This window comes from Cynocephalus volans, chromosome 7 (genome assembly GCF_027409185.1).
Source record: "Cynocephalus volans isolate mCynVol1 chromosome 7, mCynVol1.pri, whole genome shotgun sequence".
Taxonomy (NCBI): Eukaryota; Metazoa; Chordata; class Mammalia; order Dermoptera; family Cynocephalidae; genus Cynocephalus; species Cynocephalus volans.
The window spans coordinates 98424751-98439112 of record NC_084466.1 but is presented as its reverse complement, the minus strand read 5'-3'; the positions used below and the strand labels follow the sequence as shown (position 1 = coordinate 98439112).

Here is a 14362-nt window from a genome sequence, read left to right as displayed (position 1 = left end):
TCAGCCTCTTCAAACACATCTGTTTCACAGTCACTACTGGTTGCTTGGAGTGGCTGTTTGGTTTTGTTGCTCAATTCTTACTTCTTCTTTAATGACCTGAGGGAGTTTCTCCTTTGAGCTTGTGATCTGTTTTTGCCGATCAACTGTAGTGCCTTTTGAGGCTCTAAAGACGATAGTGTTTTCTTACCTGTTGACTTTGCACTTTGAAGTTTTGCAGGATGTAGTATGAAAGACAGTCAGATTCAATTTGCTGTTTTCTGTGTTTGTAAGGCTGGATGGAGTAAGAATAAATGCACTAACTCTCTGGGTCTCTTGTATTTTAACTTCACACCCTAATCTGAGTACCATTTAATCTTGAGACCATAAGACAGTGGGTGAACTGGGTGAAACAGGTTTTTCTTTTCCTCAACAGCCCATTCCTGCTTTAAAGCTCAAATTTCTGGCTCTTCTGGAAAAACTGTTGGGTGTTGAATTATGCAGTTGTATTAAAGGTAAAGAAAGTGGCAGGAGGAGAAAACAAATCCTTTCTTCTCTGTGGGATTACAGGGTGGAAGATTTTGATTTTCATTAGTGTCTGGCCAAAGAATAAATATTAGCCAGGAAGAATTAGTTGGTCTAGTGGATTGACATGGTTGGGCCCTGACTTTAACACTTCCCAGGAAAGAAAGCTTGGTGTGGGTATCTTTTTCCCCCTGAGCGCTGGATAGCCACTAAGTTTGGTGATTGGGTTTCAGTAATATATTAAATCAACTATTGGGTATTTCTTTTATAAAAGAAAGGGATGGGAGAAGAAGGGGTTCTTAACCAGGGATGCCTGTCAGAATCATCTGGGGAAGGTTTCTCAAAATACACATTTTCGAGCTCCATTCTACACTTAGTGAACCTCTGGGTGGAGTGTTCAGAAACATGCCCTTTGGATGATATTGATCACCCCACTGGTTTAATAGAAAAAGTATTGAATAAGAAGTTAGATTCTAATTGGGGTTCTGCCTCTAGTTTGACCTCCAGGGAAGGCACATTTTGGTATTAGTCTTTGAGCCTCAGTTTCTTCATTATTGAAATGGGATTGGACCTGGTGGTCTGTTTAAGTTTCCTTCAAATAGTAACATTTTATGATTTTGAAGACAACTCTTCTGAAGTACTTTTCAAACTAATTTCCTTCAGTCTTCCTTTTAGAAGCAGATAAGTATTATTAGTCTCTAGTTGAGAGAATAATGAAGTTTGCAGTTTGAGAAGCCCATTTAATAGCAGTCCACATGTCAGAAGTGCTCAGCCTTTGTAGGATGCTGTTCAGATCATTTGATAGTGTTGTCTTTCTTAGCTGGGAGAGTAGTGAAGCTGTGGGCCCTTAATTTGTCTCTTTTAGTAAATTAGATGATGGGACTATAAGAATTGCCTGTTTTGAATCTGTTGGTTTTCTGATTTGTACCACTGATAGTTTGGTTCTGGAAAACTAGGCAGTGGAAAATGTGGGGGGAAAAATGCATTTTGAGCCAGAAGGTTTTGAGTCCTGGTTCTTCAATTTCCAAGCTGTGTGACCTTTGGGCCTCAGTGTCTTCATCTGTGAAGGATGAATTCAGCTCTGATGGCCTATTATGTGGCATATCTGTGAGCCTCTCAGAAGAGTGCCAGTGTCTGCAGAGTCTGGTTGCAAATATCCAGCCATTCTTCTCTACAGATTCAATTCACTGCATCTTGTTAAGCTTAATTAGAGATGTGGGAGAGGGGGAGGCAGAAACTTCCTAGGATCTTACAAAGCAAAAATGTCAAAAGTGTATGCAGGATTACAATTACTTCACTTTAGTTGAATAAATGTTGAGTTCTTACTGTGTTGAAGATGCTGTTTTACATGGTGTAGATGATATAAGACTATATCCTCTCTTATTTGTAGTCTTTTCAGCACCTGGTACCATAAGAGATTTCATATATTAAAATCATTATTTGGTTATTCTCCCTCACCAGGGTTGAATGCTTTGTCTCTAGGACAAATTAACTCAACAATTCTGTTGGCTAATGCCGTTTGGCCCTGATTCACTCTTGAGAAGTAACCCGAATTGAGGCATTCTGGATATTTGGTACATTAGAAATGCAGAGCAGAAATTGTACTATGGAACCGTCCATGGGAAAGTAGTTTTCTCAGAACTCTGATTTTACAATTAATATACAGAGATCAATAAAATCATTAAGGCATTACTGTTTTGAATGTTTCCTTGAGTGTGTAACATACCTGCTGGCCCAGGTCTCTGTGGCCAGCAATCCACAGTTGGACAAGCAGGTTGTTTGAGAGGTACAAGTTGTTATTATAGGAGACCAAGGAAACTGTCTTGTGTGCACATTAGTTTTGACCATACAACCATAGCTTACTTGGCATTGTGTAATAATCCACTGAGCAAAATTGTTCCATTTTCCTTGGCAGGGAATCTCTGTCTTTGTGATAGTTCAGAAGTTATTAGTGGAGTGGATCAGCGTGACAGCAGGAATGTTTTTCTTTGACCTTCAGCCTGATTTTCTTTAATGTGAGAGGAGCAATAAGGAGAAAACACATTTGGAATATCTTGTTGGTTCCTCTGCTTGGCTTTACAGCTCTTTGGTTTTCTTTGGCACTCTTCTTTTAGATCATATTCCAGTTAATGTTTAGATATTTATAATGTTTTGAAGCCCTGAGATATGGTTCCAAATATCTGTTGGAATTCAACTCTGAGCATGGAGTCCTGACTCTTGCCACTTTCTATCAGTTTGACAGAACAAGTCACTTAACCTTTCTTGACTTTAGTTTTTCCCATCTATACAGTGATACTATACATCCTTAATCTAAGAGCCTAATGAGGTTTTAAAGTGCAAATAAAATAACATGAAAGCCATTTAACATTTCAAGTTCTATAAATATTACCATGTATTTTCTCTAAATAAGTTAATGCTTTTTAAGTGCTTCACCCTTTCCTGGGCATGTTGTCATAACCCCTTTGAGCCTTTCTTTCTAAATTATTTCTGTTTCCTGTGTAAACAGGTGGTCACCTAATTTTTGAGTTTTAAAGGGAAGATAAAGTTTTCAGTGAAACAAATGAGTGAAATTTGATCCTTGTAAAATAGTTCCTGCATAAAGTAGCCACTCATAAAATAATTGTTGAATAACTGAAACTCTTAAACAGCAGTAGGCATGTCTATAGCAGTGACAGCATTATGGAGCAGAGCTCTTTGTAGGTTGGTGTGTAGGCAGCTTTGAGAGGCTGTCTGAATGGGGATGCCATTGCTTTTGAATAAAACATACAGATGGTGTCTTAGTCTGTTTTCTGCTGCTGTATGTAACCGAATACCATCAACTGGGTAATTATAAGCAAGAGAAGTTTATTTGACTCACAGTTCTGGAGGCTGGGCAGTCCAAGAGCATGGAGCTGGCATCTGGTGAGGGCTTTCTTCCTGCATCATAACATGGTGGAAGGGCAAGCAAGCACATGAGACAGAGAGGAGGATGGCTAGAACTTAATATTTTATCTGGAGCCCACTCCTGTAGTAATTAACCCACTCCCACAATAACAGCATTGATTTTTTTCTCTCTCTTTCTAGAAGAATACATTTCCAATTTTATTTCATAAGGACAGAACCCTTGTGATCTAATCACCTCTTAAAGGTCCCAGCTTTCAACACTGTTGCAGTGGCATCTAATTTCAGTATGAGTTTTGGAGGAGACATTCAAACCACAGCAGGTGGTTAGCCCCTGTTGAATACCAGAGGAAGGATTGTCTTACCTCCAAGGAAAGAAGCATCACTCATTGTGGATCTGGAAATGTTTGCCAGATGGCTTTTGTCTTTTAGTTATGTTTATTTGTAAAATATTTCTTTAGGTATAAACTGGTAGTGAAGAAATTAAATGAGGAAAAAATAGCACTGCCTAATTGGCAGTTGGTTAGGAGCTGCACCAATTCTCAAAGAAGACTTTTTTTTAGGAGTAGATGGGGGGTGGATAGTGCCACTATGGGAAGTTTGCTTACTGAAACTTTTGCTCTTTTGAAATGATTGAGGACTGAAAGAGTTTAATATCATTGAGGATAGCGGTGGGCTAGTACCAAAAGAAAAGTAACTTGAGACTGGATAGAATGCTTAATTTTCTGGGCTAATTACTTCACATTATAATCCTGGCCTCACAAAAATGGTAAGAGAATAAATCATAATATAAAAAGCACTGAGATTGTGTACAGTGGAAAATAACATTAGTGTTATCTCCCTTCACTACATTACACAACCACATTTTAAATTGAAACCAGGAGTAAAGTCACTCTGAGGCACTAATTTTAAAACTGAAGGTCATGGTCCATTTAGAGGGACACAGAATCAATTTGGTGGGTCAAGCATTAAAAAAAAAGACAGGAAGAAGTAGAAAAATGTGAGTGCATCATGAATAATAAGGTGTTAAACTTTTGGTTTTATATCTTTCTCTTTCTGTGCATGCTAGATTATGTTGTAAAATAAATTTCTGTGAGGCTGTATTGGAAAAGTTTGAAACTCAATGGTCTAAGTAATGTGCCCCAAATTTACAATATTAGTAGACTTCTGCTATCATGTACGTTCATGAAAGTGTCTTGTTCCCTTAAAGTGATTTGGGGGCTGAAAGAATTCCATATTATTGGGGATAGTGGGCTACCAAGCTCCCATAAATTCTCGCAGCTGCCTTTTGTCTAGTGATGAATAGGATTATTGAATACTATTCTGATGTCTTCTAGGCGTCAGCTGAAGCCTAATCATTAGATTGGAAGTGGAATGAACAAGACGGGAAAGGCTGGTTAGTTTACTAATTATTGACAATAGCTTCTTAAAAGATAGTTAATATTTTCTTACTACAAAGGTTTATTAGAATTTGTTTGTTTCCTTTAATATTATACTTTAAAAAACATTTATGATATCCTTTACTATCATTAATTGGGCAAAGTGGTTTTTTTCTCTCTCTTTCTAGAGGAATACATTTCTAATTTTATAACAAAGTGAAGAAAGGAATACTTATGGAAACTCTACTGTTATTTTAAACAAGGGCTGAAAGTCTCTTTCTCACACACACACACACACACACACACACACACACACACACACAGACACATACACAATTTATTTATTTTGTGACTATAATATTCTTATTTCCCTTCCAGAGAGAGAAATAGAAGTATAGATTGGTGAAATAATATGCCTGGAGTTGCACAGTAAGCTAGTGATCTTCACAGATGACCATTCATAGTTCCTTTATTTCCAAAGACACGATACATATATTTAGTTGAAATAAAGAGAAGCCTAAGAATTGTAATTATGAATGTATATAAAGGTGTATATAGACAAAAAATGTATTGCTATAAGCAAAAAGACATGGTGGGAAATAGTAATTATAATTATATTACATTCTTGTGCCATCTCTATCTAGATGTTTATCTGTCGGCTTGACATAGCTATACAATTTTTGTTATGAATGGTACCGTACATCCAAGGTAGAATCTGCCAAGAACATGAGTTGTGAAAAGAAAACTCTTGGGATGCCACTGGATTGTAATGGTTAGCTGATCCTCTGTCCATGAACACTGAGAACCAAGAACTGAAAGAGTACTGCATACTGAGTCAGGAGGCTTGGGTTCCTAGGCTCTTCTTTGTCAGGAATGTGTCTCGATGAGCTTAGGCACACCATTTCACTTTGGGGCCTTTGCTTGTACAGTGAAAATGTTGGACTTAATGTCAAAGTTTCCCTTCAGCTCTTAGATTCTATGCTTCCCAAGGGCTGGAGTATTGCATCAGGTCCCAGCCTGGGATTTGTGCTGTTTTCAAGGCCCAAAGGAACTGCCTCATCCTTTTTTCCAAGGAGATAGAATTCATTACCCCACAGAGCCCAATAATGCAGTGAGCTGTCAGTGTTATAAGGTACTTCTTCACTGGGGACTGAGCCTGGGTTGTTTATAGTAACCTAGAAGGACCATAGAATGATGCCAGGAGATGTAATTTCTATAATCAACTAGTTGCTTACTCAAAAGCATGTAAGGACCTATCCGACTACAGTATTATTGTGTCTTTAAAGTTAGAAAATTTGGAGATATTGTTCCTCTTAAAGTATCCCCTTTGAATTCAAGGATTCTCGTTATCTTCTTAAGAATCAAAGCATTTACCAGGAAATTACATTCTTGCTGAATATAATTTTATAAATGTTAGTGAGGAATGTCTTCATATTTTAATTTTAAGGCTTTTAAAAAATTTGTTTGCATTTGCTGGTTCTTTGCTGCCTCCTTAATAATAGTTATATTACTTTTTTGTTCAGTGCTGTGCAGAGTTGATAATATCTAGTTATCTTTTCACATTGGTAACCTTTGTTTTCTGTGTTAGGAATTAGTATAACCAGAAAAATTAGGAATTAGTATAACCAGAAGAAAAGCTTATCTGAATGATTGTTTTTCCACCATCCAATTTATACACTGTTTAACCGTATGGTTTGATCACAGCTTTAACATTAGAAGCTTATTTAATAATGGTGTATTACACAGAACTGGGTATTTTGTAAAGAAAATGAAATTTATTGCTTACAGTTTCTGAGGCTAGGAAGTCCAGAGTCCAGGGAACACATCTCGTGGAGGCTTTCTTTGGTGGTGATTTCAGTGATGGCAGAGTATCATATTGCAAAAATGGTGGAGCAGAGAGAGAAAGAGAGAGACCAACCTCCTCATTCATTCTCCTTTTAAAGCCCCCAGGACCACACCCCTGACCGCCGTTATTAATCCATTCACTACAGCATGGCCCCACAATCTAATCACCTCTTCGAGGTTCCACCTTTCAGTTTCCATAATAGGATTTCCCATGCTCTTAACAGTCACAGTGGGGGCCAAGTTTCTAATACATAAAACCTGGGGGACACAATTCAAGCTTCAGTGAGTTTGGGGGAACATTCAGTCTACTACAGATGGAAACCATGATATACCTTTGATCATGATAGATTCCTCTGGTCTTTCCCAGGTTTTGACTGATACTGTGACTGGTTTGCAGGATTGAGATTGTTGATAGCAACAGTGGGCTCTGGGGAATGGCCATCAAGAACTACAAGGGGGTGGCTGCATATAAGCTGTTTCCATGGATAGCTCTCTAGGGAACCCAATACTTGCCTAATGTTAATTACCTCATACCACAGTCTGATTACTAAGGGTATCGTCTTAGCCTGTTCAGGCTGCTATAACAAAGTGCCATATTTCCCAGCAGGTGGCCCTCATAGGAGTTCATAGAAGGCATCTTCTTGTTGTTTCTTCACATAGTGGAAGTGGGGAATTAGCTCTCTGGGGGTTCTTTTATAAGGGCCCTAATCCTATTCATAAGAGCTCTGCCTTCATGATCTAATTACCTTTGAAAGACCCCATCTCCTAACACCATCAGCTTAGGGATTAGGTTTTAACATATGAATTTGGGGGGGTACATAAACATTCAGGCCATTGCAAGTATAAATCTCAACAAATATTTGTTGGGTACCTGTCGTCCTTCTAAGCTTTCATGCTCCTGCTAGAACTGTGCACGTGGAGATCCAGTAGGAACATAACTGAAATCAATATCATTATCTTTTTCTTAAAACATCTACCTTCTACAGCTTCCCTTCATCTTCTAGTCTTACCATGGTTAATGTTGACATCACTTAGCCAGTTTAAAACTTAAACTTGAAAATTTGGAATTATCTTCCCACTTATAATGGGATATAAGTGGAATATTATTATCTTCCACTTATAATGGAATATCTTCCCCTATTTAATAAGTTGCTAAATCCTGTTTGCCCGACCTCCAGAAATGTCTTTCAAATTCATACTACTATTTCATCCCCAATATATTGCTTACTGTCAAACCCAGTTTATTTCTCCCCTGGACAATTTCAGCAATCTCTTAACTAAAATTTTTGTCTCTAATCTCTGTTCTCCTCCTACTCATCTCCCACCAAGTTATCTTTAACAAAAATGTTACTCTCATGCTTAATAATCCATGTCTTTTGTTTTTGTTTTATTGTTGTTCTGTAATTTGCATCTTTTTACTTGTCAATATGTTTTGGAATTTTTCCACGTAGTTCATGTAGATCTATCTTTTTAAAGTTACATAGTATGGGTACATAAAATGTGTGTATTATAGTTTATTTTACCATTCCTTTATGGACAGACCTTTATGTTATTTATATTTTTTCTTTTGCTATTACAAAGAATACTAAAATGAATGTCCTTGAACATGTCTTTTTGTACATGTGTGCAAATATGTAGATACCAAAAAGTGGAATTGCTGGGTCAAAATGAATATATATTTCAAATGTTGATAGATATCAACAAATTGCCTTACAAAAAGTTCCTATCAGTTTACACTTCTACTCTCCATGCTTTTTTTTTTTTTTTCTGAGCCCATTTTAATATGGACTTAGCATTCTCCCAGCCTCAGTTCTCTGATTGATAGTTCACTTATTTACTTGGGTACTGTCAGCCACTGTACAAGGTTGTATTGAGTACAAATTCTGTGCCAGGCATTCTGCTGAATGTTGGAGATTTAGGATTGGATAAGACAGATGTGGTCCCTGCCCTCATGTAGCTTACACTTTTACCATGTAGTACTTTGCCATTCCCAGACTCTTTTTATGCATTTGCAGCTACTGTTCTCTCTTCCTGGTGTGACTTTTTTTTCTTTTAACTTTTCTGCCTAGAGAATTTTTTTACCTTTTTAACTAACTTAAGTTTTATCCTCTGTCATTATCATTATCAGGTAGAGTTAGGTAGATCTTCCTCAGTGCTCTCTCTTAGCACTCACATGCTTTTTATAGCTTTTCCCCTAAAGAGTTTTAATTATTCATTTAAATATGTGTGCGCTTGTATCTGTATGCATGTGTATGTTTATACAGTCACACATACACCTCTCCCATTAGACTGTAAGCTCAGTAAGAACAAGGAACTATGATATTTACTTGAATGCTTCCCCAGCTTAATGCCTTAAACACTGGAAGTACTTAATAAATGTTGAATAAGTGAATGAATAACAAGTGTCAAATGAACTCATTTTGTGCAGGGCACTATGGGGGGTTGTAAACATGAATACGACTGGTCTGTCTTCAAGGACCTAACCATGTAATCAGGGAAACAAGGAAGACACGAGTAAATTGCAAGCCTCCTCAAATGAGTACTTGAAGTTAAAGGGAGGGATGAATTCTCATGAATGAGATATTTTGCTAAGTTTACAGATGAGAGGATTTTTTTTCTTGCTTGTACCAGGTATTGTGAGGGATATGTATGATGATAAAATATGGTCCCTGACTTTACATGTTTTACAGTCAAGTAGGGCCTTAGAGCAGGGATTGGCAAACCATGGCCTATGGGCCAAATCTGGCCCTTTGCCTGTTTTTGTATAGCCCATGAGCTAAGAATGGTTTTTACATTTTTTAATTGTAAAAAAAAAAAAACCCAAAACAAAAGAATATTTCGTGACACATGAAAATTATGTGAAACTCAGATTTCAATGTCCATAGTTAAATTGTGTTCGAACACAACCACGTTCCTTTGTATATGTACTTTTTATGACTGCATTTATGCTACAACAGCAGAGATGAGTAGGTGTAACAGAGAATCTCTGGTTTGCAATGCTTAAAATATAAAGTAATTTACCATCTGGCACTTTACAGAACCAATTTGCTGACCTCTGGGTTAGAGAATAGGAAAGATTCAAATAAAGTAGAGAAGAAGAGAAATGACATTCATATTGAGAGGATTAATGCATTAGTCTGTTTCTGTTGCTTGCAACAAAATACCTGGAACTGGGTAATTTGTAAAGAAAACAAAATTTATCGCTTACAGTTTTGGAGGCTGGTAAGTCCCGAAGTCCAGGGAACAGTTATGGTGAGGGCCTTCTTTGGTTGTGACTTTGGCGATGCAGGGTCTCACACAGTAAGAATGGCAGAACAGAAACAGAGAGAGACTGTTCGTGTGCTCTCCTTTCAAAGCCGTCTAAACCATGCCCCTGACCACCATCGTTAATCCTTCACTACAGCATGGTCCTACAGTCTAATCACGTCTTCAAGACCCCACCTTTCAATAACCACAATAGGACTTCCCACCCTCTTAACCCAGTCACAAGTGGGGACCAAGCCTGCAACACATTAAGCTTCGGAAGACACAATTCGATCCATAATAATTTGTTTGCGATGAGAGTGGACAGTGAATACTAGCAGTTGTATAGAAGCTTTAGGGTGGAAATGATGATCTAGCTTTACCCTCTTATTTTACAAAATAGGCAGAAGATCAGAAATCTTGTCAAAGTCCACTTGGGTCATAAGCGCAGAGTTATACTGTAGTGGCTTCTACAGAAGCTTTGAGGCTCTAGAGGGTGATAAGATTATTGCTGAGGTGGGGCCAGATTGTGAATGACCTTGCCCTTTAAAATGAGAGTTGAAGAAAAAAGAACAGATTTTCTGTCTCTCTCTGAATATAATATTTCTGTTTTTCTCTTGTATTTCTAGAAGGCCTTTGAGCCCTACTTTGAGATTTTGGAAGTATACTCCACAAAAGCCAAGAATTATATAAATGGGCATTGCACCAAGTATGAGCCCTGGCAGCTAATTGCATGGAGTGTTATGTGGACTCTGCTGATAGTCTGGGTATATGGGTTTGTCTTCCAGCCAGAGAGTAAGTATACTGTCTCCTGTGTAAGGTTTGGTGGAGTGTAACTAGCTTTGGGACTCATGGCTGACAGACTGGACTAATTTCTTGCCTTCTGGTTTTGTTCTGATTTTAAAAATCTGTTTAAATGGAAAGCAGTACATTGTCTTCTGATTGGTAAAGTTATAATAGGACTTATGTAATTGTTACTGTTTATGTTGATTTTTTTGGATTTGTAACTTACATAAAAACTCCTTAGAAACTAGTTACTGTAAAGATCCACAGATATCTCAGAGTGTGGCTTAAACCTTCTTCAGTGTAAATTTCTTTTCTAGAAAATAATTGCATCACCTGGAGTTTCCAGAGCAAGAATTTATTACTTTCATTTTGGGCCTTCCTTTTCAATAAAGATTAGATGAAATTGGAATAGCACTCATGTGGTTACCACTTGAGTGCCTGTTATATGCCAGTCTAGGTTCTGGAGATATCTGTATAAGTAGTCCCTGTCCTCTTGGAGTTGAACTTCTGATGTCAAGGGACAGTGCACTTGGAGCTTCCTGGTAGCGACTCAGGGAGCCAGATTGACATGGGGAAGAAGGAGGCCACTTCTCAAGGAGGACAGAAGATAAGAAGTCTGTTAGTGATCTGCTTGTAAATACTCCATCCTTCCTAAGGTTTATGCCCGTCTCCTGCCCACTAGTCTCCTCCCCCCCCCAGAAACTTCTTTGCATGTTACCTTGTGAATTATTTTCCCCTTGTAGGCTGTGCTCGGTGAGTTTTGTTTGATTGTACCTAAATACAAGGGTACTTCAAAAAGTTCATGGAAAAATGGAATTAAAGATAATGCAAATCTTTTCATGAAATTTTTGAAGACCCTTCATATAAATTGTAGGTTTGGTGGTGGTGGGTGTTCTGTAACACTTCCTTGCACCCCTTCCCCACTCGTAGTTAGTAGGCTATCTGAGTTAACTTCCTTGGAATAAGAAACCAGTTACATAGAAGTGAATTGCTAGTCATTTCTCATTTGTTTGAAATTTCTGCAATGCTTTGCTTCCCTGGTAACATCAGTTTGAAGGATCTCTTTAACTGTACCTTTTCTGCTTTTCTTCCTCTTCCCTCAGGAAAGTGAATATATAGAAGCCAGACAGATAGCCATCAGGCTGTTCTAGTAATACTGCAGTTATGGCATGGTAAACATTACAAAACGTGACTAAAAAGCAGCAAGTTCCACTGCTTAGAGCTTTTAAGTTAAAGTAGAAATGAGATGTGACTGTTCTGTCTAAAATTTTAGTTCATTCCAGCTTTAAAACCCGACTTCAGTTTCCGCTTCTAGTCCTTGCAAGGTTTTCTCATAAACTCTGACATGTTAGACTGACTGGCCCTTCTGCTGCATTGGCTCAGTGGCTTGGATATGGATGCAGACTGTGTCATTCCGCTCAGGCTTATTCCTTTCTCAGGAAGCATTCAGTTCAGTGAATAAGATGCCCATCACCCTGCAAGGTGAAGTGCCCTTTCCAAAGTACTCTAAGGAGTAGCAGGAAATGTATTTTTCTTTCTTTCTTTTTATTGTGATTAAAATATACAAGGGGTCTTCAAAAAGTTCATGGAAGATTCATATTATCTTTTAATTTCATTTTTCCACGAACTGTTCAAAGTACCCTCGTATGTAATGTAAAATTTACCATTTTAACCATTTTTAAGTGTACAGCTCTGTGGCATTAAGCACATTCACGTTGTTGTGCAGCCGTCACCACCACCCGTCCACAGAACCTTTTCATCCTCACAAACTGAAGCTCTGTTTCGTTAAACATGAAACAGTAACTCCCATTACCCTCTTCCCCTCGCCCCGGCAGCCACCGTGCTGTGTGCTTTTCTTTTTACAGTGGCACATTTATGAAACCAGACTAAGAGATCTTGAGATTTATATTTCTTTGCTATGATTAGTAATAACTTTAAGTATTTCTTTTTAAAAAAACTTTTAAAGTAATTTTTTTAGTTGGTAATTAAAAATTGTAGATATTTATTGTGGACAACACGTTGTTTAGCACTTTGCTGAGGTAGAAGCATGCTACATATTGCTGAGCAATCAAGTTATTTTCAGTATGTTACACTAGAGGAGTCTGAAGTCCGGACCAGTGATAAATTTTGCTGATCTTCAAACTCTGAATCCCCCCCTGAAGGGAGAGGGTAATTCTAAAATAAAGGATAGACTGGGGTAGGTAAGACTAGAAGTGGCAAGAGTGTGGGTAGGGGTCAGCAGCTCTCAAGGATGTTATCTCTTCCTCAGTTCGGCTCTATGATTATCAGCTTACCACTTCTTTATGTGGTGGATGGAGATGGTAAACTCTGTTTCTTGCTGTGGCACGTTGGGCAACACCCTTAAGCTCTCTTAGCCTATATCCTCACATTAAAATAGGCACAATGATACCTGCGTTACCTAGTCACAGGGGTAATATGAGGATCGAATGGTGTCATTTTCATGAAAGGAATTTGTAAACTGTGAAGAGCCATGCGTCATTGTTCTTACACTAGCATTTCCTATTTTGTTATCTTTAAAAAATCGTTTTTTAAATTATTTTTTAAATTGACAAATAAAAATTGCATATTAATGGTGTACACATGATGTTTTGAAATATGTATCGCTGTGAAATGGCTAAATTAAACTCATTTACCTATGCGTTTCCTCACATACTTATTGTTTCTTTCATGGTGAGACCATTTGAATTTACTCTCTCAGCAATTTTTAAGTATATAGTACATGTTATTTACTATATTCACTATGTTGTAGCGTAGATCTCTTGAACTTATTGTTCCGTCTAACTGGAGTTTTCTGTCCTTTGACCAGCATCTCCCCAATCCTTCTTCTCTCCCCTGTCCGCCAGGTAACCACCACTAAAAAATTCTGATTACTTTAATTTTTGTGCCTCTGGAGACTTTTGCTTTTGAGATTTTTGTTTTAGGTCATGACCACATAATCTTTTCATTTTTAATTTCTCCATCGCTGATCCTGTATTCTGTTCTTTTTGCCCTGTGCCATTTTTTTTCTCACAACTTTCACAAAATTAGTCTATTCTTTTATCTTCCTCCTAGCTGCATTACTGTATTTTTGGACACCTGGCTCAGTATGCTGATTTTTAGACCTCTTTCTACCTTATTAATTACTTCATCTATTAAATAAGGAAGCAGTTTTGAATCTTTACAGCTTTAACATTGTTAGAAATAGTTGAATAAGGGCCAGCCCCATGGCTCACTTGGGAGAGTGCGGTGCTGATAACACCAAGGTGACGGGTTCGGATCCTATATAATGATGGCTAGTTAGCTCACTGGCTGAGTGTGGTGCTGACAACACCAAGCCAAGGGTTAAGATCCCCTTACTGGTCATCTTTAAAAAAAAAAAAAAGAAAGAAAAAAATAGTTGAATAACAAGCAGGTTTAATACCCAACATTAGGTTATACTCATTTGATGGACTATTATGACAACACTTAAAAATATGTTTAGGAAGAATTTTTAGTAATGTAGAAAATGCCATAAGCGAGAAGAGGATAAAGTTGTTTTACATGAAACAAGACCTCAGCCCTGTATTACTATGTGTAGAACATAGGATTGAAAGGAAATACTCCCAAAATTTAAAAAAAGTAACCATAGACAAGTGGTTTTAATCCCTTTGTCATCTGATTCAGTCTGTGTCTTAGTTACCTAGTTTAGTTCCAGGCATTTATCAAGTGTTGTCTGTAGGGTGAGGGAG

At 37.7% G+C, this 14362-nt stretch overlaps 1 protein-coding gene across 6 annotated transcripts in view; it reads left to right on the top strand.

Moving 5' to 3' along the window:
* The window catches only part of SGPL1 (sphingosine-1-phosphate lyase 1), a 55333-nt gene that overhangs the window by 14396 nt on the left and 26575 nt on the right, over positions 1 to 14362 (top strand). For 5 of the 6 annotated variants that reach the window (XM_063102997.1, XM_063102996.1, XM_063103000.1 and 2 more), the window contains exon 3: positions 10478 to 10643. The exons of the other annotated variant lie outside the window; for it this stretch is intronic. In XM_063102997.1, the coding sequence (XP_062959067.1) occupies positions 10478 to 10643 (166 nt within the window). The remainder of the gene's footprint in view (positions 1 to 10477; positions 10644 to 14362) is intronic. 6 annotated transcript variants of the gene reach the window in all.